Genomic DNA, 27,534 nt, shown 5'->3' with positions numbered 1-27,534 from the left:
TGCTCCATCAACAAATTATACCAAAAGAATGACGCAAATTTGATAATAGAAGTAAATTAGAAAGTTGTTTAAAATTGTATGTTCTACCTAAATCATGAAAGAATTTTTTTTGGGTTTCATGTCCCTTTAAGACATAGAAAACAGATGAGTGTTTGAGATGAAGGAAGAGACAAACTAAAGAGATGTGTAACATATGAGGGCTAAATGTTATCTGCTACAATTAAGCATTACCAGATTTTTATAGCAGCAACATGCTTTGCCTTTATCACACTTAAATCTCTATCATTTAGTGACAGCACACTTTATAGGTAGCAGTTTTACTGTCTGGTAATTCTAATTAGGACTTCTTCCCTGAGAGGGCCTAACTTGGAAACACAGCTCCCCACTAAGTGACTTTGCTCCCACTACCCTAACAAGTATCCTAGGATAATTAACCTTAACCAATCCGACCCCTAAAAGCAATAAACAATAACCTACCTGAACCCACAAACCAGCAACAGTCTCACTATGGAAAGCAACCACTCTTATCTCATTTATCCCTAAATATGACCTCCCGTACCATAAAAGTATAGAAACTCCCTAGCCTACCCCGGCTCTACTATACAATGCAGCCCCACAATAATCACTAACTGCAACCCCCACCAACTAGGGTTGCCAGCTGTGCTCCATAAAAATACCGGAAAACCCATAGATGACTGGGCACAGGTGGTAGCTGGAGGGTCACTGAATGTCCCCCCAACAGCTAATGCTGGATCCCACCATGTATATTTGTTTTTACAAATGAGCAAGCATTTTATTCCCTTGGTTGCCAGTAACATTCGTATAAAGTAGTGATTTGACCACCTTGACTGCCATGAGCACAAACACAGCAATAGTTTAACACTCCCATGGCTGCCTGTAAACACTAATAGAAAATGCACAGTGTTGCTCTCTTTTGGGCCATATTTGTAAAGTCATAGGAGATTATTTAAATTTAGCTGGCACTTAGGGTACTTTAAAAATACTGGACGTTTAAGTGTCCAGTATTAATTTATAGATTTTACTGGACATCCTGCTTAAATACTGGAGTGTCCTGTTGAATTACTGGACACCTGACCAACACTCCCCCAACATAAGCAATATACCGTACCAACCCTCTAGCTATAAGTTTCAGCAACCATAGGAACTAGTTCCTGGTTGGTAGAGGTAAGGTGCCAATAATAAAGGGATCAGAAAGATAAAGAGGAAACAAGTAGAGACACAAGTAGAGTCATCAACACAGAAAGATGAAAGAGAGACTAGGAAGAAACGGGAGAACTAGATAAAGGAACTACAAACAATGAAAGCAAAGATTGAGAGAGAGAGAGAGAGAGAGAGAGAGAGAGAGAGAGAGAGAGAGAGAGAGAGAGAAAGAGAGAGGTGCAGACATTTTCTCCCCTTGTCAATTTAAAGGAACATTCCAAAACAGAAATTAGATGATCTTATTTGCTAATGCCCCCAAAAATGTTTCCCATTGAATGTCCCTTTAATAATAGTAATAATAAGAATAAGAAGAAAATATGATACTTTTGCTTATAAAAATATTGTAAATTCTTACCTGATTCATTATTTTCGTTGGAGTCAATTTCTTCTTCTGCATTTACTTCTGGAAGAGGCCTTTAAATATTATAAAGTACACTGTGTTTACATGCTTAGTCAGAATCCTGAGAAAAACATTCTGCTTCTATTACATGCAGAGACAAATTTATAATGAGGTAGAGTAGGAATGTGCATACAGGTGCCCTACATAGAGGGGAGCCTGTCTCTTCCTACTATAAATACTGGTCAGCCGGTGACCCTAACTAAGATGGCCGCAACAAAATAACAGCACTGTTTCTATGCAGCAGCCATCTTTGTTAAGGTTGCCGTGAGTATTTTGCATGCGCGGCATCCAGCTTTCACGGCACAACCACAATGCGGTGCTGTTATTTCACTGACGGCTGCCATCTTAGTTAAAGGGACACCATCTTAGTTAAAGGGACAGTTTACTCAAAATTTTTATCTTCTCTAATTTGTTCCCAATGATCTACCTTACCTGCTGGAGTGTATTAAATGGTTTACAAGTATTTCCATTGCCCTTATATTGGCATTTAAAAATCGTTTATTTAACCTGTAGTATCCCCACTCATCCTGAAAGTTTTTGGCCTCGAGGCCAAGCTGTGTTAACACAGCCAGTAGAAGAAATTACACTCCCAGTGGGTTATAGAAGATATAAGGTAATAAAATGTTAATTTTCCATTGTTCTCTCAAAGTATTGGTGATTGGTTAATGGACAGATATAAAATAAAGAAGCAGTTATATGTACACAATGTGCTAAAGTAATGAGATCTAATTATACCTACAAGCTCAACCCATTTTATTAGGTTGTGGCTTCAAAACACAAAATCAGCTCATTCATATACACAAGTAAGCCTTAAAAAAGCAAATCTCATACATTTTATACTCTGCAGCTGGTAAAAAAAGGAATTGGAAACACATTAAGGGAAAAACTATTTTACAGTATACTGCCCCTTTAATGTTGCCGGCACTGTGGTTAGCTGGGAGCGCGGGGGAGTGCTTCAGATTTTGCAGAGCATTGTTATACATTTATTTTACCTGGGAAAATCTTCATCTTGCCATTCCTCTTTTAACTCCATGTCATCAATATTCATTTGTGAATGTTCTGAGGGAAAAGAGCTCTGATTTATACATCCTTTGTGATAGCTGCAAATTAGAAGATCAGCATTATGGCAAACCCTCAAATTGACATTTTCTTTATACAGGGAGTGCAGAATTATTAGGCAAATGAGTATTTTAACCACATCATCCTCTTTATGCATGTTGTCTTACTCCAAGCTGTATAGGCTCTAAAGCCTACTACCAATTAAGCATATTAGGTGATGTGCATCTCTGTAATGAGAAGGGGTGTGGTCTAATGACATCAACACCCTATATCAGGTGTGCATAATTATTAGGCAACTTCCTTTCCTTTGGCAAAATGGGTCAAAAGAAGGACTTGACAGGCTCCGAAAAGTCAAAAATAGTGAGATATCTTGCAGAGGGATGCAGCACTCTTAAAATTGCAAAGCTTCTGAAGCGTGATCATCGAACAATCAAGCGTTTCATTCAAAATAGTCAACAGGGTCGCAAGAAGCATGTGGAAAAACCAAGGCACAAAATAACTGCCCATGAACTGAGAAAAGTCAAGCGTGCAGCTGCCAAGATGCCACTTGCCACCAGTTTGGCCATATTTCAGAGCTGCAACATCACTGGAGTGCCCAAAGCACAAGGTGTGCAATACTCAGAGACATGGCCAAGGTAAGAAAGGCTGAAGACGACCACCACTGAACAAGACACACAAGCTGAAACGTCAAGACTGGGCCAAGAAATATCTCAAGACTGATTTTTCTAAGGTTTTATGGACTGATGAAATGAGAGTGAGAGTCTTGATGGGCCAGATGGAGGGGCCCGTGGCCTGGATTGGTAAAGGGCATGAGAGCTCCAAGTCCGACTCAGACGCCAGCAAGGTGGATGGTGGAGTACTGGTTTGGGCTGGTATCATCAAAGATGAGCTTGTGGGGCCTTTTCCGGGTTGAGGATGGAGTCAAGCTCAACTCCCAGTCCTGCTGCCAGTTTCTGGAAGACACCTTCTTCAAGCAGTGGTACAGGAAGAAGTCTGCATCCTTCAAGAAAAACATGATTTTTCATGCAGGACAATGCTCCATCACATGGTCCAAGTACTCACAGCGTGGCTGGCAAGAAAGGGTATAAAAGAAGAAAATCTAATGACATGGCCTCCTTGTTCACCTGATCTGAAACCCCATTGAGAACCCCTGTGGTCCATCATCAAATGTGAGATTTACAAGGAGGGAAAAACAGTACACCTCTATGAAACAGTGTCTGGGATGCTGTGGTTGCTGCTGCACGCAATGTTGATGGTGAACAGATCAAAACACTGACAGAATCCATGGATGGCAGGCTTTTGAGTGTCCTTGCAAAGAAAGATGGCTATATTGGTCACTGATTTGTTTTTGTTTTGTTTTTGAATGTCAAAATGTATATTTGTGAATGTTGAGATGTTATATTGGTTTCACTGGTAAAAATAAATAATTGAAATGGGTATATATTTGTTTTTTGTTAAGTTACCTATAATTATTGCACAGTAATAGTCACCTGCACACACAGATATCCCCTTAAATAGCTAAACTAAAAACAAACTAAAAACTACTTCCAAAAATATTCAGCTTTGATATTAATGAGTTTTTTGGGTTCATTGAGAACATGGTTGTTGTTCAATAATAAAATTAATCCTCAAAAATACAACTTGCCTAATAATTCTGCACTCCCTGTATATGCACAGTACATATCAGCAATTAAACATAATGCAAACGATTGGACTACATTTTTTTCTACCTTTAAACACTAGTATCTACTCCTAGGGGCAGACACAAACGAGGTTGCAACACTGATCAAGCAATGGATGTGTACCAGGAAAGGCTTAAAAGTCAAGATAATGTAATACCAATGTAATGGAATTTTGAAAAACAGAAATTTTTAGGATTACATTTCTGAAGAAGGGGGCAAAATAACTAATCAAAGTATTTATTGGACATAATTGAAAATGTTTGCTACAAACTAAAAGTATTTTCTGTCCCTAGTCTTATAGTCAGCCTTTCCAGGTATGTCTTCAGTCATGACTGTAGCCTTGTGCACTCTCCGTATTTGGGATAATGGCTACTAAAAGAGTCAATCAGGGGATATTTTCTGGAATTAAAAAAATACATATATACAATGCATGATTTCTTGTTTCAACCTGTTATCCTGTACACCCTTAGAAATATGTTATAAGGGGGAATTATGTGAAGGTAGATAGGGCTGGATTCTCAAATATTAGTCTTACTCAGGGCTCCAGGGATTGGATCTCAGCAAATGACCAACAAGGCTGGAAGGTTCAGGATGGAATACCAGGAGACCATCATTGTAGCAATGTAACTTAGCCATGTCATAGTTCCTGTATGGTTTGGAGAATGTAAGTCTGTATGTCCTAATTGAAAGCATACATTTCAGTTTGTCTGTCTCCCTTGTGACAAAAAACACATTTGCAAACTACAATTTTTCGTCACTAACATTGCTCACGAAGGTGAGATCTCAAATGTTCTGTAATGAGAATGACATGAAGGCTTCACATGTGATTTTCACTATTTTCAGCCCTAAGGATGTATGATCAATTTGCAAAAAAGAACGATTTATGAAAAGAATCAATAGTAAGTCATTGTAAAACTTGTCTGTTTCCAGCCTATCAGAGAGGTTGTAAAGCCTGCCACAATGCAGCCATTCAGAGTACATGAGTTGATGTTCATTTCAGGAAGGCAACCCTGGATTATTAGGCCTTGATGTACAAGGGGGTATTGGATTACTTCCCAGTACTTGTGATAATTTCATCTGGACTTGACTTGGCCTGGAATTTGACCATTTTCCTGCTTTGCCCTCTGCATTCCCTGCCTGGACAATGTTAGGATTACAATGTATATTGCCCTTTCTTGTTTTGAACTTTAAATTGAATACACTGGCTCGCCGTATTCAGCATTCCACCAGCAGCTCACAAGAGCTGCTGGTGCAACGCCACCCCCTGCAAACTCGCGGCCAATGGGCCGCCAGCAGGGGATGTCAATCAACCCGATCGTACTCGATCGGGTTGATTTCCGAGCCGATGTCTGTCCGCCTTCTCAGAGCAGGTGGAAGGTTATGGAGCAGCGGTCTTTGTGACCGCTGCTTCATAACTGCTGTTTCTGGTGAGCCTACAGGCTCGCCAGAAACACGGGGCATCAAGCTCCATTCGGAGCTTGATAAATATGCCCCACTGTGTCTAGTACACTGTGTGATAAGTATTTTATCCTTCATGACTGAGAGTCCCCTTTACTTGTTTAAATGGTAAATCCTAGCATTTCACAAACACTAGGAATTAATATCACTTTAAAAACATAATATCACTTGACAGAGGATTATTCAAATAAACAATCCCTATTATGATGAGATGATAAAGGAACTCAAATACTATAACAAAACATTAATAGCCAACAAGACTGTAAGACAAAAGGGGCAAGAACTCTAAATAAAAAGTTAGCAGGTTTCATAGTGTGCTAACTATATTGATATATTAACATGGATGGAGAGTTCTCATTTATCCAATCCCAACATTAATCACAGACAAATTAAAGTACTTTAAGGTTAAGTACTGCCTTCTCTGCAATATGATGCTGTCACATTAAAGGGACAGTCTACTCCTAATTTGTATTGTTTAAAAAACACAATTTATGCTTACCTGATAAATTTATTTCCTCTTGTGGTGTATCAGTCCACGGATCATCCATTACTTGTGGGGATATTCTCATTCCCAACAGGAAAGTTGCAAGAGGACACCCACAGCAGAGCTGTTATATAGCTCCCTCCCCTAACTGCATATCCAGTCATTCGACCGAAAACACGCAGAGAAAGGAGAAACCATAGGGTGCAGTGGTGACTGTAGTTTAAATTAAAAAATTACCTGCCTTAAAATGACAGGGCGGGACGTGGACTGGATACACCACCAAGAGAAATAAATTTATCAGGTAAGCATAAATTGTGTTTTCTCTTGTAATGTGTATTCAGTCCCACTGAATCATCAATTACCTTGTGGGATACCAATACCAAAGCTAAAGTACACGGATGAAGGGAGGGACAAGGCAGGTACTTAAACGGATGGTACCACTGCCTGTAAACCTTTCTCCCAAAAATAGCCTGCCGAAGAAGCAAAGTATCAAATTTGTAGAATTTTGAAAAAGTATGAAGCGAAGACCAAGTCGCCACCCTTGCAAATCTGTCACAGAAGCCTCATTTATAAAAGGGGCCGAAGTGGAAGCCACAGCTCTAGTAGAATGAGCCGTAATCCTTTCAGGAGGCTGCTGGCCAGCAGTCTCATAGGCTAAGCGGATTATGCTTGTAGCCAAAAAGAGAGGTTGCCGAAGCCTTTTGACCCTCTCTATGTCCAGAGTAGACAACAAACAAAGCAGATGTTTGACAAAAAAATCTTTAGTAGCTTGTAAGTAAAACTTAAGCATGAACCACGTCTATGATTGTGTAACAGACGTTGCTTCTTTGAAGAAGGATTAGGACACAAGGATGGAACAAAAATCCTCTTGATTGATTATTCTTGTTAGGATACCACCTTAGGTAAAACCCAGGTTTGGTACGCAGAGACATCCTTATCCGTATGGAAGATCAGATAAGGAGAATCACATTGTAAAGAGATAACTCGGAGGACTCTACAAGCGAGGAAATAGCTACCAAAAACAGAACTTTCCAAGATAAAAGTTGATCTCTATGGAATGAAGAGGTTCAAACGGAACTCCTTGAAGAACCTTAAGAACCCAAATTTAAGCTCCATGGGGGAGCAACGGTTTAAACAACAGGCTTATTCTAACCAAAGCCCTGACAAAAAATGCCCTGAACGTCTGGAACATCTGCAGACGCTTGTGCAAAGAATAGACAGAGCAGAAATCTGTACCTTTAACGGAACTAGCTGACAATCCTTTTTCCAAACCATCTTGGAGAAAAGAAATATCCTGGTAATCCTAAGCCTTGGATTCACAGCAATAAAGATATGTACGCCATATTTTATGGTAAATTTTCCTGGTGACAGGCTTTCTCAGAGAAATTAGATTTGGATGGTTGAAAGGACCCTAAAGTAGAAGGTCCTGTCTCAGAGGCAGAGTCCATGGTGGAAAGGATGACATTCTCCACCAGATCTGCATACCAGGTCCTGTGTGGCACGCAGGTGCTATCAAATCACTGATGCTCCTCTCCTGCTTGACCTTGGCAATCAGTCGACGGGGAGCAGAGGAAACGGTGGAAGCACATAAGCCAGGTTGAAAGACCCAGGGCGCTGCCTAGAGCATCCTATTAGCGTCGCCTGGGATCCCTGGACCTGGATCAGTAACAAGGAAGCTTGGCATTCCTAGCGAGATGCCATGAGATCCCAGTTCTGGTTTGCCCCAAGATGAATCAATTGTGCAAACACCTCCGGATGGAGTTCCACTCTCCCGGATTGAAAAGTCTGACGACTTAAAAAATCTGCCTCCCAGTTCTCTACACCTGGGATATGGATAGCCTGATGGGTGGCAGAGTGTGAGTCTCTGCCCAGCGAATTATCTTTGAGACTTCCTAACATCGCTAGGGAACTTCTTGTTCCCCCTTGATGGTTGATGTAAGCCCAGTTGTGATGTTGTCCGACTGAAATCTGATGTACCTCAGAGTTCCCCTGAACCTTCAGGGAGTTCCAGACTGCACCCCAACCTAGGCAGGCTGGCATCTGTCGTTACAATTGTCCAATCTGGCCTGCGAAAGGTCATACCTTTGGACAGATGGGACCCGAAGAATAGCCACCAGAGAAGAGAATCCCTGGTCTCTTGATCCAGATTTAGTAGAGGGGACAAATCTGTGTAATCCCCGTTCCACTGACCTGAGCATGCATAGTTGCAGCGGTCTGAGATGTAGGCGTTGCAAACGGCACCTATGTCCATTGCCCGCTACCAATTAAGCGATTACTTCCATGCACTGAGCCACCCGAAGGGCGCGGAATGGAATGAAGAACACGGCAGGAATTTAAAAGCTTTGATAACCTGGACTCCGTCAGGTAAATTTTCATTTCTACAGAATCTGAGTCCCCTAGGAAGGAAACTCTTGTGAGTGGGGATAGTGAACTCTTTCCTCGTTCACTTTCCACCATGCTTATCTCAGAAATGCCAGTACTACGTCCGTTATGAGACTTGGCAATTTGGAAGTTTGACGCCTGTATCAGGATGTCGTCTAAATAAGGGGCCACTGCTATGCCCCGTGGCCTTAGGACCGCCAGAAGCTACCCTAGAACCTTCTGTAAGATTCTTGGGGCTGTAGCTAATCCAAAGGGAAGAGCTACAAACTGTAATGCCTGTCTAGAAAGGCAAAACCTGATAAACAGATGATGATCTTTGTTATCGGAATGTGAAGATAAGCATCCTTTAAATCCACTGTAGTCATATATTGACCCTCCTGGAATCAACAGGTAGGATGGTACGAATAGTTTCCACTTGAATGATGGAACTCTGAGGAATTTGTTTAAGATCTTTAGATCCAAAATTGGTCTGAAGGTTCCCTCTTTTTTGGGAACCACAAACAGATTTGAGTAAAAAACCCTGTCCCTCGTTCCTCCTTTGGAACTGGATGGATCACTCCCATAACTAGGAGGTCTCGTACACAGTGTAAGAATGCCTCTCTCTTTATCTAGTTTGCAGATAATTGTGAAAGGTGAAATCTCCCTTTGGGGGGGGAAGCTTTGAAGTCCAGAAGATATCCCTGGGATATAATTTCCAACACCCAGGGATCCTGGATATCTCTTGCCCACGCCTGGGCGAAGAAGCGCGAAAGTCTGCCCCCTACTAGATCCGTTTACCGGATAGGGGGCCGTTCCTTCATGCTGTCTTAGAGGCAAGCAGCAGGCTTTTTGGCCTGCTTACCTTTGTCCCAGGTCTGGTTTGGTCTCCAGGTCTTGGACTGAGCAAAAGTTCCCTCTTGTTTGCATTAGAGGAAGTTGATGCCGCACTTGCCTTGAAGTTTTGGCCCTTGATTTGGACCTGTCCTGAGGAAGGGCATGACCTTTTCCTCCAGTGATATCAGCAATAATCTCCTTCAAACCAGGCCCCGAATAGGGTCTGCCCCCTTGAAGGGAATGTTAAGCAGCTTAGATTTTGAAGTCACGTCAAGCTGACCATGATTTAAGCCATAGCGCCCTGCGCGCCCTGAATAGGCAAAACCAGAATTCTTAGCCGTTAGTTTAGTCAAATGAACATGGCATCAGAAAACAAAGGAATTGGCTAGCTTAAGTGCTCTAAGCTTGCCTAAGTATGTCATCCAATGGAGTCGCTACTTATAAAGCCTCTTCAGAGACTCAAACCAGAACGCCGCAGCAGCTAGTGACAGGAGCAATGCATGCAAGGGGCTGTAGGATAAAACCTTATTGAATAAAACAATTTTCTTAAGGTAACCCTTCTAATTTTTTATCCATTGGATCTAAAAAAAAAAACACAACTGTCACTCGACAGGGATAGTAGCACGCTTTGCTAAAGTAGAAACTGCCCCTCCCACCTTAGGAACTGTCTGTCATAAGTCCTGTGTGGTGGCGTCTATTGGAAACATTTTTTCCTAAAAATAGGAGGGGAAGAGAACGTCACACCTGGTCTATCCCATTCCTTATTAATAATTTCTGTAAACCTTTTAGGTATTGGAAAAAACATCAGTACACACCGGCACTGCATAGTATTTAACCAGTCTACACAATTTCTCTGGCACTGCAATTGTATCACAGTCATTCAGAGCAGCTAAAACCTCCCTGAGAAAACACGCGGAGGTGTTCAAGCTTAAATTTAAATGTTGAAATATCAGAATCAGGTTGCATCATCTTTCTTGAGTCAGAAACATCACCCACAGACTGAAGCTCTCCTTCCTCAGCTTCTGCATATTGTGAGGCAGTATCAGACATGGTTCTTAAAGCATCAGTATGCTCTGCATTTCGTCTAACCCCAGAGCTATCTCGCTTACCTCTAATTCAGGTAGTCTGGCTAATACCGCTGACAGTGTATTATCCATAACTGCCGCCATGTCTTGTAAAGTAATCGCTATGGGCGCCCTAGATGTACTTGGCGCCATTTGAGCGTGAGTCCCTTGAGCGGGAGAGTCAAAGGATCTGACACGTGGGGAGAGTTAGTCGGCATAACTTCCCCCTCGTCAGATTTCCTCTGGTGATAAATTTTTTTAAAGACAGAATATGATCTTATTGCTTAAAGTGAAATCAGTACATTTGGTACACATCAAAGAGGGGGTTCCACATGGCTTTTAAACATAATGAACAAGGAGTTTCCTCAATGTCAGACATGTTTGTACAGACTAGCAATGAGACTAGCAAGCTTGGAAAACACTTTAAATCAAGTTAACAAGCAAATATAAAAAACGGTACTGTGACTTTAAGAGAATTTTTTTTTTCTCAAAATGTGAAAAACAGTGAAAAAAGGCAGTAAATCAAACGAAATTTTTAACAGTGTATGTAATAAGTTAACAGAGCATTGCACCCCACTTGCAAATGGATGATTAACCCCTTAATTCAAAAAACGGATCAAAAAAACGATAGACGTTTTTTAACAGACACAACAAACTGCCACAGCCTGCTGTGGCCCTACCTTCCCCAATAAACGACTTTGAAAGCCTTTGAGCCCTTTAGAGATGTCCTATAGCATACAGGGGACTCCTGAGGGGAAGCTGGATGTCACAGTTTGTAATTTTAACTGCAACGACTGTAACTTTTATACTACAACAGTGGAAAGCCTCAGGAAAACTGTTTCTAGGCAAAATTTAAGCCAGCCATGTGGAAAAAAATTAGGCCCCAATAAAGTTTTATCACCAAAGCATATATAAAAAACGATTAAACTTGCCAGCAAACGTTTTATATTGCAATTTTATAAGGGTATTACCCCTGAGAGTAAGCATGATACCAGTTGCTATTAAATCACTGTATTCAGGCTTAACTTAACATTAATCCGGTATCAGCAGCACTTTTCTAGCATTTTCCATTTCTAGAAAAATTTGTAACTGCACATACCTCATAGCAGAGTACCTGCACGCCATTCTCCCGCTGAAGTTACCTCTCTCCTCAGACTTATGTGAGAACAGGAATGGATCTTAGTTACACAACCTGCTAAGATCATAGAAAACTCAGGCAGATTCTTTTTTTTTACTGCCTGGGATAAAATAGTACAACTCCGGGTACCATTTAAAATAACAAACTTTTGATTGAGATAAAAACTAACTATATTTCACCACTCTCTCTTACTACCTCCATGCGTGTTGAGAGTTTCAAGAGAATGACTGGGTATGGCAGTTAGGGGAGGAGCTATATAACAGCTTTGCTGTGGGTGTCCTCTTGCAACTTCCTGTTGGGAATGAGAATATCCCACAAGTAATGGATGATCCGTGGACTGGATACACCTTACAAGAGAAATATAGATAATTCCTTTTTACCCAGTTTTACATAACCAACACAGTTATATTATTACACTTTTTACCTCTGTGATTACCTTGTATCTAAGCTTCTGCAGTCTGCCTCCTTATTTCCAGTTCTTTTGACAGACTTGCATTTTAGCCAATCAGTGCTGACTCATAAATAACACCACGGGAGAGTGAGCACAATATTATCTATTGAGCGCACATGAACTAGCGCTATCTAGCTGTGAAAAAACTGTAAAAATGCACTGAGATAAGAGGCAGCCTTCAAGAGCTTAGAAATTATTATATGAACGTACTTAGGTTTAGCTGTTCAACAAGAATACCAAGAGTACAAAGCAAATTTGATAACACACACCTTTCGCCGCTGCAGATCCCTCATGAGTGCTTAACAGGGCCGCAGGAAACCCGGAAGATAGAGTCAACCAACACACACACAGCTATGGGGCGCAGGCTGCAAGTCTCTGAGTCTGCCACACATAAAATCTAGAACTAAAACAAGCTGTGCAGCCACACAAAAAAAACTGATACGGATAAAGTTAAAAAATAACTTTTATTCCAAAAATGTAAAACATGGGTAAGTAGTCAAGAAAATTTGTTGTTAAAAGTAAATTGGAAAGTTGTTTAAAATGTCATGCCCTTTCTGAATCATGAAAGTTTAATTTTGACTAGACTGTCTGACATCAAAATAACAAGCAGCCTGTTACCGATATAATTCTGGTGTTTCAACGCAGCGCCTTGAAAAATTCCAAAACAGGAGGGATAAGTGTGCAGCACCATTGCACGATGTACACAACTAAATTCACCCAATGCTGGGTAGCTAAATAGGCATTTTGATTGTCTCTTCCAGTTAATTTCTTCCCTATGCCGGGTAGCAGCTGCCTTCAGAATTGGGAGGGTACTGCCATGATAGACACCTATTAACGCTTGGGTCAGGATCCATCAATGTCATAGAGCACACTTGAGTATTTAACAAAGTAACCTACTCTTTTTGAACCACACTTAGCTTCTCTATGTCGAGTCTCCCATAGTGTTCCATTGCCTGCCTGTAGGGCAGTATCAATAGCGTCCTGCAGATGCGCCATCAAAGAGTCCATGTTATTACTTTAGTAGGGACTGTGCCATGTGGCATATCAAAAGTTCTGTCACAAAGTCCAAGATTTTTTTTTTAGCTTAGAGAGGACAGGGGTTCAGCCAATCAGATGCTGTACCATTCACCTCACAGACTCCCATTCCCACGGCTTTGAGTTATAAGCTATATAATCTGTAAAATGGATGCAGAAATCTAACTAAAAGGGGAAAAATAACTACAGGTACAAAACATTTTAACCCAACTGCTTGGGACTGGAAAAGGTTTGGATTTTAGAATAGTTTGGCTTTAAGAATATTTATATATTTGTATCTGTAAAATAAGAAAGCTTGGAGAGGGGATGGGACCAAGTGTAGACAACAATATTTAACCTACCTAAAATAATTTGTAATACTTTTGTATAAATAATACCATTAGAAATATAAATATAGTACTAATAGGCGTAACTAGAAATCTCACGGCCCAGTGCAAGAATCTATGAAGCCCCCTCCCCAAAAAAAAACATTTTTGTAGTTGAGGCATGTTATGTAAACTGTACTTGTTCCTAGAATACTCAGAACATTAGCTGGCAGTTGGCAGGCACTATGAGCAACAGTGATAGCGTTAATTCTTGAACAGAAACCAGTTTGTCTTAAAAGCATGTATTACACTAGTGTAATTTAAAAAGGCCTCATTTTAAGAACAAAACTTTATTATCTGTTCCATCATATTTGAACTCAGAACCCATATTAATCCCAGCTCAAAAGACTTCAGCATGTGTTCACTGCACAGGTCACTGATTACGTTGCACATCTGGCAGCACTATAGTAGCCATGTAACTTATCTGTGGTGGATTCTGTCACCACCCTGCCTCGCGCAGCCAACATTCTTTTGAGGATGCGTGCACAACTGGCGACGGACGCGTTACAAACGCGATTATAGTATGGATAGTACAGAGCACTTTAGACAATTAAAACTCTGATAAAACTAAGAACCCTCCTAAAGCTAATCTATAATATATAACACACGTTCACATTTACTTTCAATTCGCTCCTTCCGACACGTGCAAACAGCTACAATAAACCCAATATCGCTTGTGTGTAACTGTTAGCGCGCCACTTGTAACTTGGCCCTTAATAAATTCACTAGTTAAATCATTGTATTTCATTTTAATACAATTTTCACAGTTTACAAAAAGTGATTTCAGCAGGTTTTTTTGTTTTTTTACTGACATATCTACATTGAGCCTGAACACTTGGCAAACAGTCAAGAAATGCCAGTTGAAGAAAAGGCAAAAAGGGTTCTTCTATAGTCCTCATAAAAAAGTAAATAGGCTATTTATTGCAAGGTTTTGCAGGGAATTCAGTGGACATTAAACACTAATGGACAGATTACAGTTTTGCACAATTTAGCACTGTCACGCTCAAACACCGGCAAAAGTAAACTTTTTTTTTTTTTAAATAGTCTTTTATTGAGGTTTTGCACAAGAAAAAACATACAGTAAATGTCATAGCATGACTGACAGAATTTTCATGGAACACAGCACAAAGAAGCAATGAGATTGATAAAATATGAATTTCTGAAACCTCCATTTTGTAGTTTTAGAAGCTTACATGAATGACTAAATAGCTGGCACTTATAGACCCTGTGATATTGGATAAAACTGTTGGCGTATGTTAGTCATATCAGAGGCCCTATTGGATCTAATTACACTTACAGTGAGTATGAGAATATAATTGTAACCAGAAGTAATCTTTCAATGCGCATGGTTTAGCCCACGTATTACAAGTTGAAAGTAAAATATGAGGACTTTGAATATCATGACCATGTTAACTTATTCTCCCCCTAGACTTCAATGGAGTGCGCAAATTAGAAAAACTAATAGTTTACATTCCAATGTTCATTCACATAGAAGAAAATGTTCTATTTATTTTTAAATATATATTTCTTTATATATCTGATGTATTTTGTGTAAAAATATTAATATATTAATTTGCGATATGGAGGATTTTAAATCTCATGCTTTTATCTCCACGATAATGTAAATGATTTGTATGAAACTTTTCCCCTATGTGAAGAACATTGGAATGTAAAATATTTCCAGTACATACACAGCAAAACACATGATTAAATATTGCACTTAAAAATATATTTTTAATGTTTTCAGGTATTTGAGTGGAAAGGGCTCCAAAGTATTTATTCATATGTGTATATGTGTATGCATGTGTATATATGTTTTTAAATGTGTATTATATGTACATGCATACATATATACAAATGTACACACATATATACATTTGTTTATATACATACATACACATATTTAGACATGTATATGTATGTATATATACATAATAGCCCTTTCCATTCAAATACCTTGTCATACCATATATCATTAACCCTTATAATTATATATTTTTAAATATTCATGATTCTTTTTTTATGAAATCATGTATATATGAGTGTAACACTTTATTTTACAAATTATGTTGAGGACTTCAATCACGCTAACGCGGCAAGTTCAAATTTAGTTTGCGTTTGTACGGTCACGTTTACTTTCAACTTGAAATAGGAGCGCAAGTTAGAGCAGGCGTGTATTTCTATACTCGCACGTTAGCTAACGTTTGCGCATTACTTGAATTCATTTTCTAAGTATAGTATTGAGGTTATTCCCGCCTTCTCTACTCATGGGTGCCGTCATGTTGAAATCTGGCTTCCACTGCATTCCGGGCTGATGTGCTTGCCAATGTGCAGCAATGCAGTGTAACGCCTAGGTTCCAACAATGGCGGTCACCCATAATTAGAGGGAGGTACATAAAATGTAACCAAAAAAATAGAAAAAGGGGCGAGTCGGGGCCACAGGCCTAAGAGTTTAAAAAAGTAAAACTTTATTGCCATACAAAAATTAAAATTGAAGAATCACAGCCAAAAATATAACAGATCAGATCTAAGACAGCAGTGGTCTAACGTGTTTCAGCTTTCTGCCCTTATTCATAGACCGTGCTGTCTTAGGTACACAGCCTTCTTAAATTTACAAATCACAGTGACGTGTTATGTTTTTCTGTTAACTCCTTAATTACCAGCTTGCACATATGTGAACTATATCAAAGCAGATTCAACATAGATTGATACTATTAGAGCATTACTCTGCACTCTTGAATATATAAAGCATACTCTATTCACATGGATTAATAATACAAAAGTATACAGTTTTCATATTCTAATAATAAAAAAAGCTGTTACATAATAAGTTTATCCTGATATTATTTAAACGTCATACAGCCAAATTTAGGCAGTTAAGCCTATTTTAGGTGGTACATAGCTAAGGAATATCACTTCTTGTCTTTAACATCAAGACAGACGTAAAGAGAAATAATCTCAATATGTCCTACTATAATTATACTACTATAATTATATATACCTGAGCTAGTTTACCACACACAATAATTAAGGCTTTCTCACTATGTTATTAGCAATATTCAAGGAATATGTAATTCCATTTAATCTAACCATACTTTTATCTAAATAATATTAATCACATTCTCTCTATCTTAAACTTTATAGGGATATGACTATAGATATAAATAAAGAAAAGGTGATGTGATAGGAACAAGAGATGCCTATAATAAAGGAGATTATTAATTAATCTTATAGATCTTTAGTGAGCCAACTGAATTATTTACAATAGTTACAAGATCTACATATGTGTTCAAAGAATAACATTTCCATGATTCTCATCCTAAAAATGTACTAGTATTTAAAGGACCAATGAATACAGTTGTTTAAATCACATGCTCTACCTGAATCATGAAAGAAACAAATTGGGATTTCATGTCTAACTAATGAAGGATGGTTAGGGGATGGGGGATAGTAATACATTTTGCTAAAATAAGGTTTATTTCATAGACTTTGATTACGTTTTTAGCAGCAATTACCTGCGATAACTGCAACCGTTATATCTATAAGGTTATATGTTATATGTATATTCCCAACAAGTTGGTCAAGAATTGCTTAGTTCGCAGGATATTGCTATTATTCCAATTTAAACTTGATACAAATTACATATGTTTCCCACCTATTCACCCCCTCATTAGAAATTATTAACCTTAGAAGTAATATATTGTTTCACAATAAAGAATTAGTTAAGATAATTTGCTCGTTTACGGGTGCGCGTTAAAATTGCGCTCCACTTGTAATCTAGCCCAAAAATGTTTATATGTATACATGGTGAATTCTTGCACATGCACAGTAGAAGTAAGTGTGCTTTTAAAAAAGATTAAATGGGAAATGAATTGGAAAGTAAAATTGTGTGCTGTATCTGAATCATAAATGTTTAATTTTGATTTAAAGGGACAGTCAAGTCAAAATTAAACTTTCATGATTCTGATAGGGCATGCAATTTTAACAACTTTCTAATTTAATTTTATCATCAAATTTGCTTGGTTCGCTTGGTATTCTTTTTGAAAAGCTAAACCTAGGTAGGCTCAAACTGATTTCTAAACCATTGAAGGCCACCTTTTATCTTGGTGCATTTTCACAGTTTTTTGCCATTAGACAGTACTAAGTTCATGCATGTCATATAGATTACATTGTGCTCTCTCCTATTGAGTTATTATGAGTCAGAACTGATTGGCTAAAATGCAAGTCTGTTAAGTACTGTGATAAGGGGGCAGCTCTGCAGAAGCATAATAAAAGGTAATCACAGCGAGGTAAAGTTGCATTAATATAACATTGTTGGTTATGCAAAACTGGGGGGATAGGTAATAAAGGGATTATCTATCTTTTTAAACAATAAAAATGTTGGAGTAGATTGTCCTTTTAAGTATTCCTTTATTGTCCCTTTAATTTTTTTTTTTTTTTTAATATTCCTTCTTTTTTTTAAGGACTATATATGTAATGCACTGCTGTATCATCCTTTTCCTGTTATCAGTGTGTTTTGTTTTGGTGCAATATTTTGAAATGCCCAATTATAATAGGATCTAGGCAGTAGATGACCTTATTGTATGGTTCTCTATACATTACATATAGGGCATCTTAAACACTCGTATATGTAAAATAAAAACATCTGACGGAATACTTAAAGCATCAATATAATCACAAGACCCTTCAATGGTACAGACTCGCCATTTTAAATACAGAGCATGCCTCGTATGTACTATACAACGCGTGGATAAAAACAAAAACCATTTCTAAGGAATTACATTTTACAATTATCTTAAGTAGTGAATAACTTACCTTTTCCCAGGTGCATGTCAATAGCTTGACATGGGAAGGGAATCTGTTCTCCATGTATTAGTCTGTACACCCATTAGCCCAACCTATTTGACGGAGATTGACATCGCCCATCTAGCTGGGAGGTAGGGAAGGGCAGTGGATTACAGGCACTCCCAAATACCACATGTTCCTTAGTAACCTCACAATCTTACACCATGGCTCAGCTTTATTTATATTTGTTGATAATGAAGTAATGATAACAGACTCAGAGTATACTATTTTGTGGTATTAAAGGGACATTAAAACACTTTGAGATGGTAATATAAAAACCATAAACTGTGTATAAAAAAAAGTCTGCAATATACTTTAATTATTTATTTTGTCCACTTTTTCTTTATTTCCATTCTGAAATGGTGAGCTTTTCAGTTCCTGATAGAAATGGAAGTGCAGACACTGTTATATTTCACACAGCCATTGGCTGAACACTCTAGTGACCTATTTATAACTGTCCCTACTTGCCTCAGCAGAGAAGGTAACTTAAAGGGGACATTAAACACTAAAAAATGTTAGAATGATGCATTGAAAGCAAAGATTAGGATGAGAATAACATGTAGATGGATTTTTAAAGTTTCATCAGTTGTTTAAAATTGACAAATTAAGTGTAAAGTTTTAGGCCCCTATTTATTAAAGGTCTTGCGGACCTAATCCGACAGTGCGGATTCAGGTCTGCAAGACCTCGCTAAATGCGGAGAGCAATACGTTCTCCGCATTTAACATTGCACCAACAGCTCACAAGAGCTGCTGGTGCAACGCCGCCCCCTGCTGACTTGCGGCCAATCGTCCGCCAGCAGGGAAGGTGCAATCAAACCCAATTGTACTCGATCGGATTGATTTTCCGGCAGATTCCTGTCCGCCTGCTCAGAGCAGGCGGACAGGGGTTATGGAGCAGCGGTCTTTAGACCGCTGCTTCATAACTTGTGTTTCTGGCGAGTCTGAAGGACTCGCCAGAAACACGGCCCTTCAAGCTCTGTACGGAGCTTGATAAATATGGGCCCTTAGTGTCTATAAAACAATGGGAGCTGCCATGTTGTAACTTAGGTTAACTTCTCAGCTGTGGCCAATTAGGGACAGTTATAAATAGGTCACTAGAGTATGCAGCCAATGGCTCCTGCACTTCCATTTCTAAAAGGAACTGAAAAGCTCACAATTTCAGAATGGAATTAAAGGGAAAGGGGACAAAATAAATAATGAAAGTGTATTGCAGAGATTTTTTTTACTTATATGATTTATCATTTTATATTACCATCTCAAGTGTTTAATGTCCCTTTAAAAGGACAGTAAACACCAAAAATGTTATTGTTTAAAAAGATAAATAATCCCTTTATTTACCATTCCCCAGTTTTGCATAACCAACACGGTTATATTAGTATACTTTTTACCTCTGTGATTACCGTGTATCTAAGCTTCTTTAGACTGCATCCTTATCTCAGATCTTTGACAGACTTGCATTTTAGGCAATTAGTTCTGACCCTTAAATAACTCTACGGGCATGAGCACAATGGTATCTATGGGGTACACGTTAACTAAAGCCCTCTAGCTGTGAAAAATGGTAAAATGCACTCAGATAAGAGGCGGCCTTCAAGAGCCTACCTAGGTTTAGCTTTCAACTAAGAATACCAAGAGAACAAAGCATTGTGATCATAAAAGTATTTGATTATAAAAGTAAATTAGAAAGTTGTTTAAAATGACATGCCCTATAAGAATCATGAACATTTAATTTGGACTTTACTGTCCCTTTAAGTTACTGCATGGCACCTCCCATTGCTTTATAAACACTAAAACTTTACATTTATTTTGTCAATATATTTTTGTCAACTAATGAAACTTTAAAAAATACATCACACTAACCTTTTCTTTGAATGCATAATTCTATCTAGCATTTATTTAGGCCTAGATTTAGAGTTCGGCGGTAGCCGTCAAAACCAGCGTTAGAGGCTCCTAACGCTGGTTTTGGTCCGCCCGCTGGTATTTGGAGTCAAGTGATTAAAGGGTCTAACGCTCACTTTACAGCCGCGACTTTTCCATACCGCAGATCCCCCTACGCCATTTGCGTAGCATAATCTTTTCAATGGGATCTTTCTAACGCTGGTATTTAGAGTCGTTTCTGCAGTGAGCGTTAGAGCTCTAACGACAAGATTCCAGCCGCCTGAAAAAAAGCAGGAGTTAAGAGCTTTCTGGCTAACGCCGGTTTATAAAGCTCTTAACTACTGTGCCCTAAAGTACACTAACACCCATAAACTACTATGTACCCCCTAAACCGAGGTCCCCCCACATCGCCGCACTCGATTAAAATTTTTAACCCCTAATCTGCCGACCGCCACCTACGTTATACTTATGTACCCCTAATCTGCTGCCCCTAAACCCCGCCGACCCCCTATATTATATTTTTAACCCCTAACTTGCCCCCCACAACGTCGCCGCAAGCTACTTAAATTAATTAACCCCTAATCTTCCGACCGCAAATCGCCGCCACCTACGTTATCCCTATGTACCCCTAATCTTCTGCCCCTAACATCGCCGACCCCTATGTTATATTTATTAACCCCTAATCTGCCCCCCACAACGTCGCCGACACCTACCTACACTTATTAACCCCTAATCTGCCGAGCGGACCTGAGCGCTACTATAATAAAGTTATCTAACCCCTAATCCGCCTCACTAACCCTATCATAAATAGTATTAACCCCTAATCTGCCCTCCCTAACATCGCCGACACCTACCTTCAATTATTAACCCCTAATCTGCCGACCGGAGCTCACCGCTATTCTAATAAATGTATTAACCCCTAAAGCTAAGTCTAACCCTAACACTAACACCCCCCCTAAGTTAAATATAATTTTTATCTAACGAAATAAAATTAACTCTTATTAAATAAATGATTCCTATTTAAAGCTAAATACTTACCTGTAAAATAAATCCTAATATAGCTACAATATAATTACATTTATATTATAGCTATTTTAGGATTAATATTTATTTTACAGGTAAACTTTGTATTTATATTACACCAGGTACAATAGCTATTAAATAGTTAAGAACTATTTAATAGTTACCTAGTTAAAATAATTACAAATTTACCTGTAAAATAAATCCTAACCTAGATATAATTAAACCTAACACTACCCTATCAATAAAATAATTAAATAAACTACCTACAATTACCTACAATTAACCTAACACTACACTATCAATAAATTAATTAAACACAATTGATACAAATAAATACAATTAAATAAACTATCTAAAGTACAAAAAATAAAAAAGAACTAAGTTACAGAAAATAAAAAAATATTTACAAACATAAGAAAAATATTACAACAATTTTAAACTAATTACACCTACTCTAAGCCCCCTAATAAAATAACAAAGACCCCCAAAATAAAAAAATCCCTACCCTATTCTAAATTTAAAAAGTTACAAGCTCTTTTACCTTACCAGCCCTGAACAGGGCCCTTTGCGGGGCATGCCCCAAGAAGTTCAGCTCTTTTGCCTGTAAAAGAAAACATACAATACCCCCCCCCCAACATTACAAACCCACCACCCACATACCCTAATCTAACCCAAACCCCCCTTAAATAAACCTAACACTAAGCCCCTGATGATCTTCCTACCTTGTCTTCACCATGCCAGGTTCACCGATCCGTCCTGGCTCCAAGATCTTCATCCAACCCAAGCGGGGGCTAGACATCCACTGAAGAAGTCCAGAAGAGGGTCCAAAGTCTTCCTCTATCCGGCAAGAAGAGGACATCCGGACCGGCAAACATCTTCTCCAAGCGGCATCTTCTATGTTCTTCCATCCGATGACGACCGGCTCCATCTTGAAGACCTCCAGCGCGGATCCATCCTCTTCTTCCGACGACTAGAAGACGAATGACGGTTCCTTTAAGGGACGTCATCCAAGATGGCGTCCCTCGAATTCGATTGGCTGATAGGATTCTATCAGCCAATCGGAATTAAGGTAGGAATTTTCTGATTGGCTGATGGAATCAGCCAATCAGAATCAAGTTCAATCCGATTGGCTGATCCAATCAGCCAATCAGATTGAGCTCGCATTCTATTGGCTGAATCCAATCAGCCAATCAGATTGAGCTCGCATTCTATTGGCTGTTCCGATCAGCCAATAGAATGCGAGCTCAATCTGATTGGCTGATTGGATCAGCCAATCGGATTGAACTTGATTCTGATTGGCTGATTCCATCAGCCAATCAGAAAATTCCTACCTTATTCGATTGGCTGATAGAATCCTATCAGCCAATCGGAATTCGAGGGACGCCATCTTGGATGACGTCCCTTAAAGGAACCGTCATTCGTCGTCTAGTCGTCGGAAAGAAGAGGATGGATCCGCGCTGGAGGTCTTCAAGATGGAGCCCGGTCGTCATCGGATGGAAGAACATAGAAGATGCCGCTTGGAGAAGATGTTTGCCGGTCCGGATGTCCTCTTCTTGCCGGATAGGAGGAAGACTTTGGACCCTCTTCTGGACTTCTTCAGTGGATGTCTAGCCCCCGCTTGGGTTGGATGAAGATCTTGGAGCCAGGACGGATCGGTGAACCTGGCATGGTGAAGACAAGGTAGGAAGATCATCAGGGGCTTAGTGTTAGGTTTATTTAAGGGGGTTTGGGTTAGATTAGGGGTATGTGGGTGGTGGGTTGTAATGTTGGGGGGGGGGTATTGTATGTTTTCTTTTACAGGCAAAAGAGCTGAAATTTCTTGGGGCATGCCCCGCAAAGGGCCCTGTTCAGGGCTGGTAAGGTAAAAGAGCTTGTAACTTTTTAAATTTAGAATAGGGTAGGGATTTTTTTATTTTGGGGGTCTTTGTATTTTATTAGGGGGCTTAGAGTAGGTGTAATTAGTTTAAAATTGTTGTAATATTTTTCTTATGTTTGTAAATATTTTTTTTAATTTTCTGTAACTTAGTTCTTTTTTATTTTTTGTACTTTAGATAGTTTATTTAATTGTATTTATTTGTATCAATTGTGTTTAATTAATTTATTGATAGTGTAGTGTTAGGTTAATTGTAGGTAATTGTAGGTAGTTTATTTAATTATTTTATTGATAGGGTAGTGTTAGGTTTAATTATATCTTAGGTTAGGATTTATTTTACAGGTAAATTTGTAATTATTTTAACTAGGTAACTATTAAATAGTTCTTAACTATTTAATAGCTATTGTACCTGGTTAAAATAATACAAAGTTACCTGTAAAATAAATATTAATCCTAAAATAGCTATAATATAAATGTAATTTATATTGTAGCTATATTAGGATTTATTTTACAGGTAAGTATTTAGCTTTAAATAGGAATCATTTATTTAATAAGAGTTAATTTATTTCGTTAGATAAAAATTATATTTAACTTAGGGGGGTGTTAGTGTTAGGGTTAGACTTAGCTTTAGGGGTTAATACATTATTAGAATAGCGGTGAGCTCCGGTCGGCAGATTAGGGGTTAATAATTGAAGGTAGCTGTCGGCGATGTTAGGGGAGGGCAGATTAGGGGTTAATACTATTTATGATAGGGTTAGTGAGGCGGATTAGGGGTTAATAACTTTATTATAGTAGCGCTCAGGGCCGCTCGGCAGATTAGGGGTTAATAAGTGTAGGTAGGTGTCGGCGACGTTGTGGGGGGCAGATTAGGGGTTAATAAATATAACATAGGGGTCGGCGATGTTAGGGCAGCAGATTAGGGGTACATAGGGATAACGTAGGTGGCGGCGGTTTACGGAGCGGCAGATTAGGGGTTAAAAGTGTAATGCAGGGGTCAGCGATATGCGGGGGCGGCAGATTAGGGGTTAATAAGTGTAAGGCTAGGGGTGTTTAGACTCGGGGGTACATGTTAGAGTGTTAGGTGCAGACGTAGGAAGTGTTTCCCCATAGGAAACAATGGGGCTGCGTTAGGAGCTGAACGCTGCTTTTTTGCAGGTGTTAGTTTTTTTCAGCTCAAACAGCCCCATTGTTTCCTATGGAGAATCGTGCACGAGCACGTTTTTGAGGCGGCCGCGTCCGTAAGCAACTCTGGTATCGAGAGTTGTATTTGCGTTAAAAATGCTCTACGCTCCTTTTTTGGAGCCTAACGCAGCATTTTGTTTGAACTCTCGATACCAGAGTTAAATTTATGGTGCGGCCAGAAAAAAACCCGCCGCGGAGCGTTAACAGCCCTTTTACCGCCAAACTCCAAATCTAGCCGTTAGTGTTTAATGTCCCTTTAAAGATGTGAGTAAGGGGGCGGGGCTTGGAGCCGCTGAAGTATGGAGGTGTAAAGCAAGGGCTCTGTGATACATGGCTGATTAACCTGGCTAACAGATCATTCTGACCCCCAAATTTTTATAAGAAGGGCGAGTTAAGACAGCAACTAACCACCGTGAAGAGACTGGCTTGGTGGTGAGAGATGTAAAGCACAGGCAGCTTCGGCTGCATTTGATAACGCACGGAGCCGACCGCCATCTTGGCCACGCTGGGTACACACCTAAACTCAGGCTGCAGAACTCCACAGCAAGCGGATAAAAAGCTCCGGAGACATGATCCTCTCTGACTGGAGGTTAAAGCAAGCAAACTCAGCTAATAAGGAGCCGGGATAAGGCTATCATAGAGCTGCATAGAAGCGGACCGCCAGGACTGAAGCCTAACACAGTAAGAGGCTGTAGCAGAAGTGAATGAGGCAGTTAAAGGACATGTGAGAATAAAATTAAGGCATCTTAGCCCTATTACACTTGGCTCTATTTGCGACCTTATGTATGACTGGGACATTTATGAGACGCACGTGCAAAGTAAATTAAAGTGCGATGTCTGCAAGGAGAGAGAAAGCTTACTATAAAGCAGGGAAACAAGCTTAAGTGAGATATTATTGGAAGTAGTTTGCACTATAATGTTGTGACCACAGCAAAAATGGTCTTATATACGGTACTAGCCACTCATGCTGCTTGCATTAGCTACTGAAATCGATGTAAAGAAAATAGATGTGCAATATTATACAGGCCTCCCTACAGAATCGATCAGCAGACAGTACATAAAGCAAGGAGGTACCATAAGCTTCACAGTAAGGCAAATATCCACAACATAACATACTGCAGAGTGACCTACATAAATTCTGTTATCTATCCGGGGGTAGTCACTGGCTAGTTGGAACAAACATGTCTGCCAGAAAACATAACAAGTCTTCACAAGGGACTAAAACTCCTGCAGCCAGCTTATTTTTTAAACCTGCCAGAGGGGAGAAAGTGACTGAAATGGCGGGGAGTACTGGCTGAAATAAAGCAGGATATCACGGAATTGGGCTCCAGAGTAGCTGCTTTAGAAGATACTGAGGGCACCACATCAGAGGAGATAGCCATGCTAACCCAACAGCTGCTTACACAAAAACAAGAAGTTGATGAAATACAAGAAAAGCTGGAGGACCTTGAAAATAGGAGCCGCAGATGTAACCTGCGATTGAAAGGGGTTCCAGAAACTATTCAGTCCGACGAACTACAGAATTATCTGCATCAACTGTTTCAGGCTATTACAGGAGAGGTAGATGATGGTAAATACTTAATGGAGAGAGCACATAGAGCATTAAGGGCAAAGCCAAAGGAAGATGCACCCCCTAGAGATGTCATAGTCAAACTTTTCAGATTTCCAGAAAAAGAGGCTATTCTATCTGCAGCGAGAAAACATCCCCACCTTCAAGTTCCAGGGAACAGTTATACAATTTTATCAGGACTTGTGCGTGAGAACGCTCCAAAGGAGAAGTTGTTTGAAACCCCTCACTCTACTCCTGAGAAAGCATCAAATTAGCTATCGCTGGGATTTCCATTTAATCTACATATCCTCCACAATGGCAGGCCTATTAGCTTGAAGGAACCATCAGAGATCCCAGCAGTATGCGGTAGATTGCAACTGGAACCCCCAGAGATACCCTCAAGAACACGCCTCAGAAGAGTCATCAAAACAACAGGCGGGCTGCAGTACTTCCTCAACGCCAAAAATGGAACAGAGTACCGAAAAGGAAAGTGAAATCCTGAAACCTCTTGTGCCCTAAGACTTACCAGTGACTTTACTTTAGTTATAGGCACTAGACAAGTGTACTCAAAAAGAGGATTTTTTTTCCTTCTTTTTTCTTGTTTTTTTTTGCTCCCTCTAAGTAGTAGGAGAGTAATAATACCACGTGAGAGGAAGATATTGGTAACTGTAATATGGTAAACCATTAGCATGATATGTGGTACAAATAATTATTCACAAAATGCAGTTATTCCCGCTTTTTCCCTTCTCTCCCCCTATATTCTTCTTCTTTTCTACACATAGGGGTCGTATTGTTAAGAGTGTTATTACTATTAAAAAAAAAAGAGAAAATTATTATTTTTTTTTTTTTTTTTTATTTTTTTTTTTTTTTGGCCAGGACTAAGAATAATGTAAATCACCATAACAGCTAATGTATTGCATTGTAAATGATACATATTGTTTTTTTTGTCTGATTTTTTCTCCTCCCCCCTTCTTCTTCCCCCCCCCCCTTTTTTCCCTTTTTCTGTGAATGTTCTTCATACACATAGCGACCGTGATATTTTCATGATTAGGTTTGTGTATATTGATGGTTTTTGTTCTTTTTTTCCAGTTTATTGTTATGCCTGCCTGTTTAGCCTAGCTGAGTTTGCTGTGACCGGAGAGGGGAGACCCCATACCTTAGACTGTAAGTAATGGACAACAATATCAAGTTAATTTCACACAATGTGAGGGGCCTAAATTCAGACCACAAACGTAGAACTGCACTAAGTCAGTACACCCGACTGAAAGCCAACATTATCTACTTACAAGAAACTCATTTCACTAAGGAGGTAGTACCCAAATACTGGACAAGACAGTTCACCCAACATTATCACTCCACTACCGACAAAAGAAAAGAGGAGTGTCGATTTTGATACACCAATCACTAGGATTTGTGCTAGAGGAGACAATTAGAGACTCAGAGGGCAGATATTTGATTCTTAGGGGGAGGCTACATGATAAACAAGTAGTTCTATGCAACATCTATGCACCAAATGAGCCACAGATTTCTTTTTTCACAAACATTTCCCATTTACTAACCCAGTGGTCTCATTCTAGGATCCTCCTGGGGGGAGATTTTAATTTGTCTATGTACGCGCACCAAGCACAGGGGAAA

The 27,534-nt window shown here is 39.4% G+C and overlaps 1 protein-coding gene across 3 annotated transcripts in view; it reads right to left on the bottom strand.

The window, feature by feature from the left end:
- The window catches only part of BNIPL (BCL2 interacting protein like), a 105,578-nt gene that overhangs the window by 62,250 nt on the left and 15,794 nt on the right, over window positions 1-27,534 (bottom strand). For 2 of the 3 annotated variants that reach the window (XM_053704860.1, XM_053704865.1), the window contains exons 2-3: window positions 2,614-2,721; window positions 1,577-1,635 (exon numbers count right to left, since the gene is read on the bottom strand). In XM_053704860.1, coding sequence (XP_053560835.1) covers window positions 1,577-1,635; window positions 2,614-2,721 — 167 coding nt within the window. Of the gene's footprint in view, window positions 1-1,576; window positions 1,636-2,613; window positions 2,722-18,367; window positions 18,452-27,534 lie in introns of those variants that run through there. The other variant, XM_053704870.1, reaches the window with a different exon arrangement.

The sequence above is a fragment of the Bombina bombina genome, chromosome 1 (assembly GCF_027579735.1).
Source record: "Bombina bombina isolate aBomBom1 chromosome 1, aBomBom1.pri, whole genome shotgun sequence".
Taxonomy (NCBI): Eukaryota; Metazoa; Chordata; class Amphibia; order Anura; family Bombinatoridae; genus Bombina; species Bombina bombina.
The sequence above is the reverse complement of the archived record's forward strand: the minus strand, read 5'-3'. Positions and strand labels throughout refer to the sequence as shown.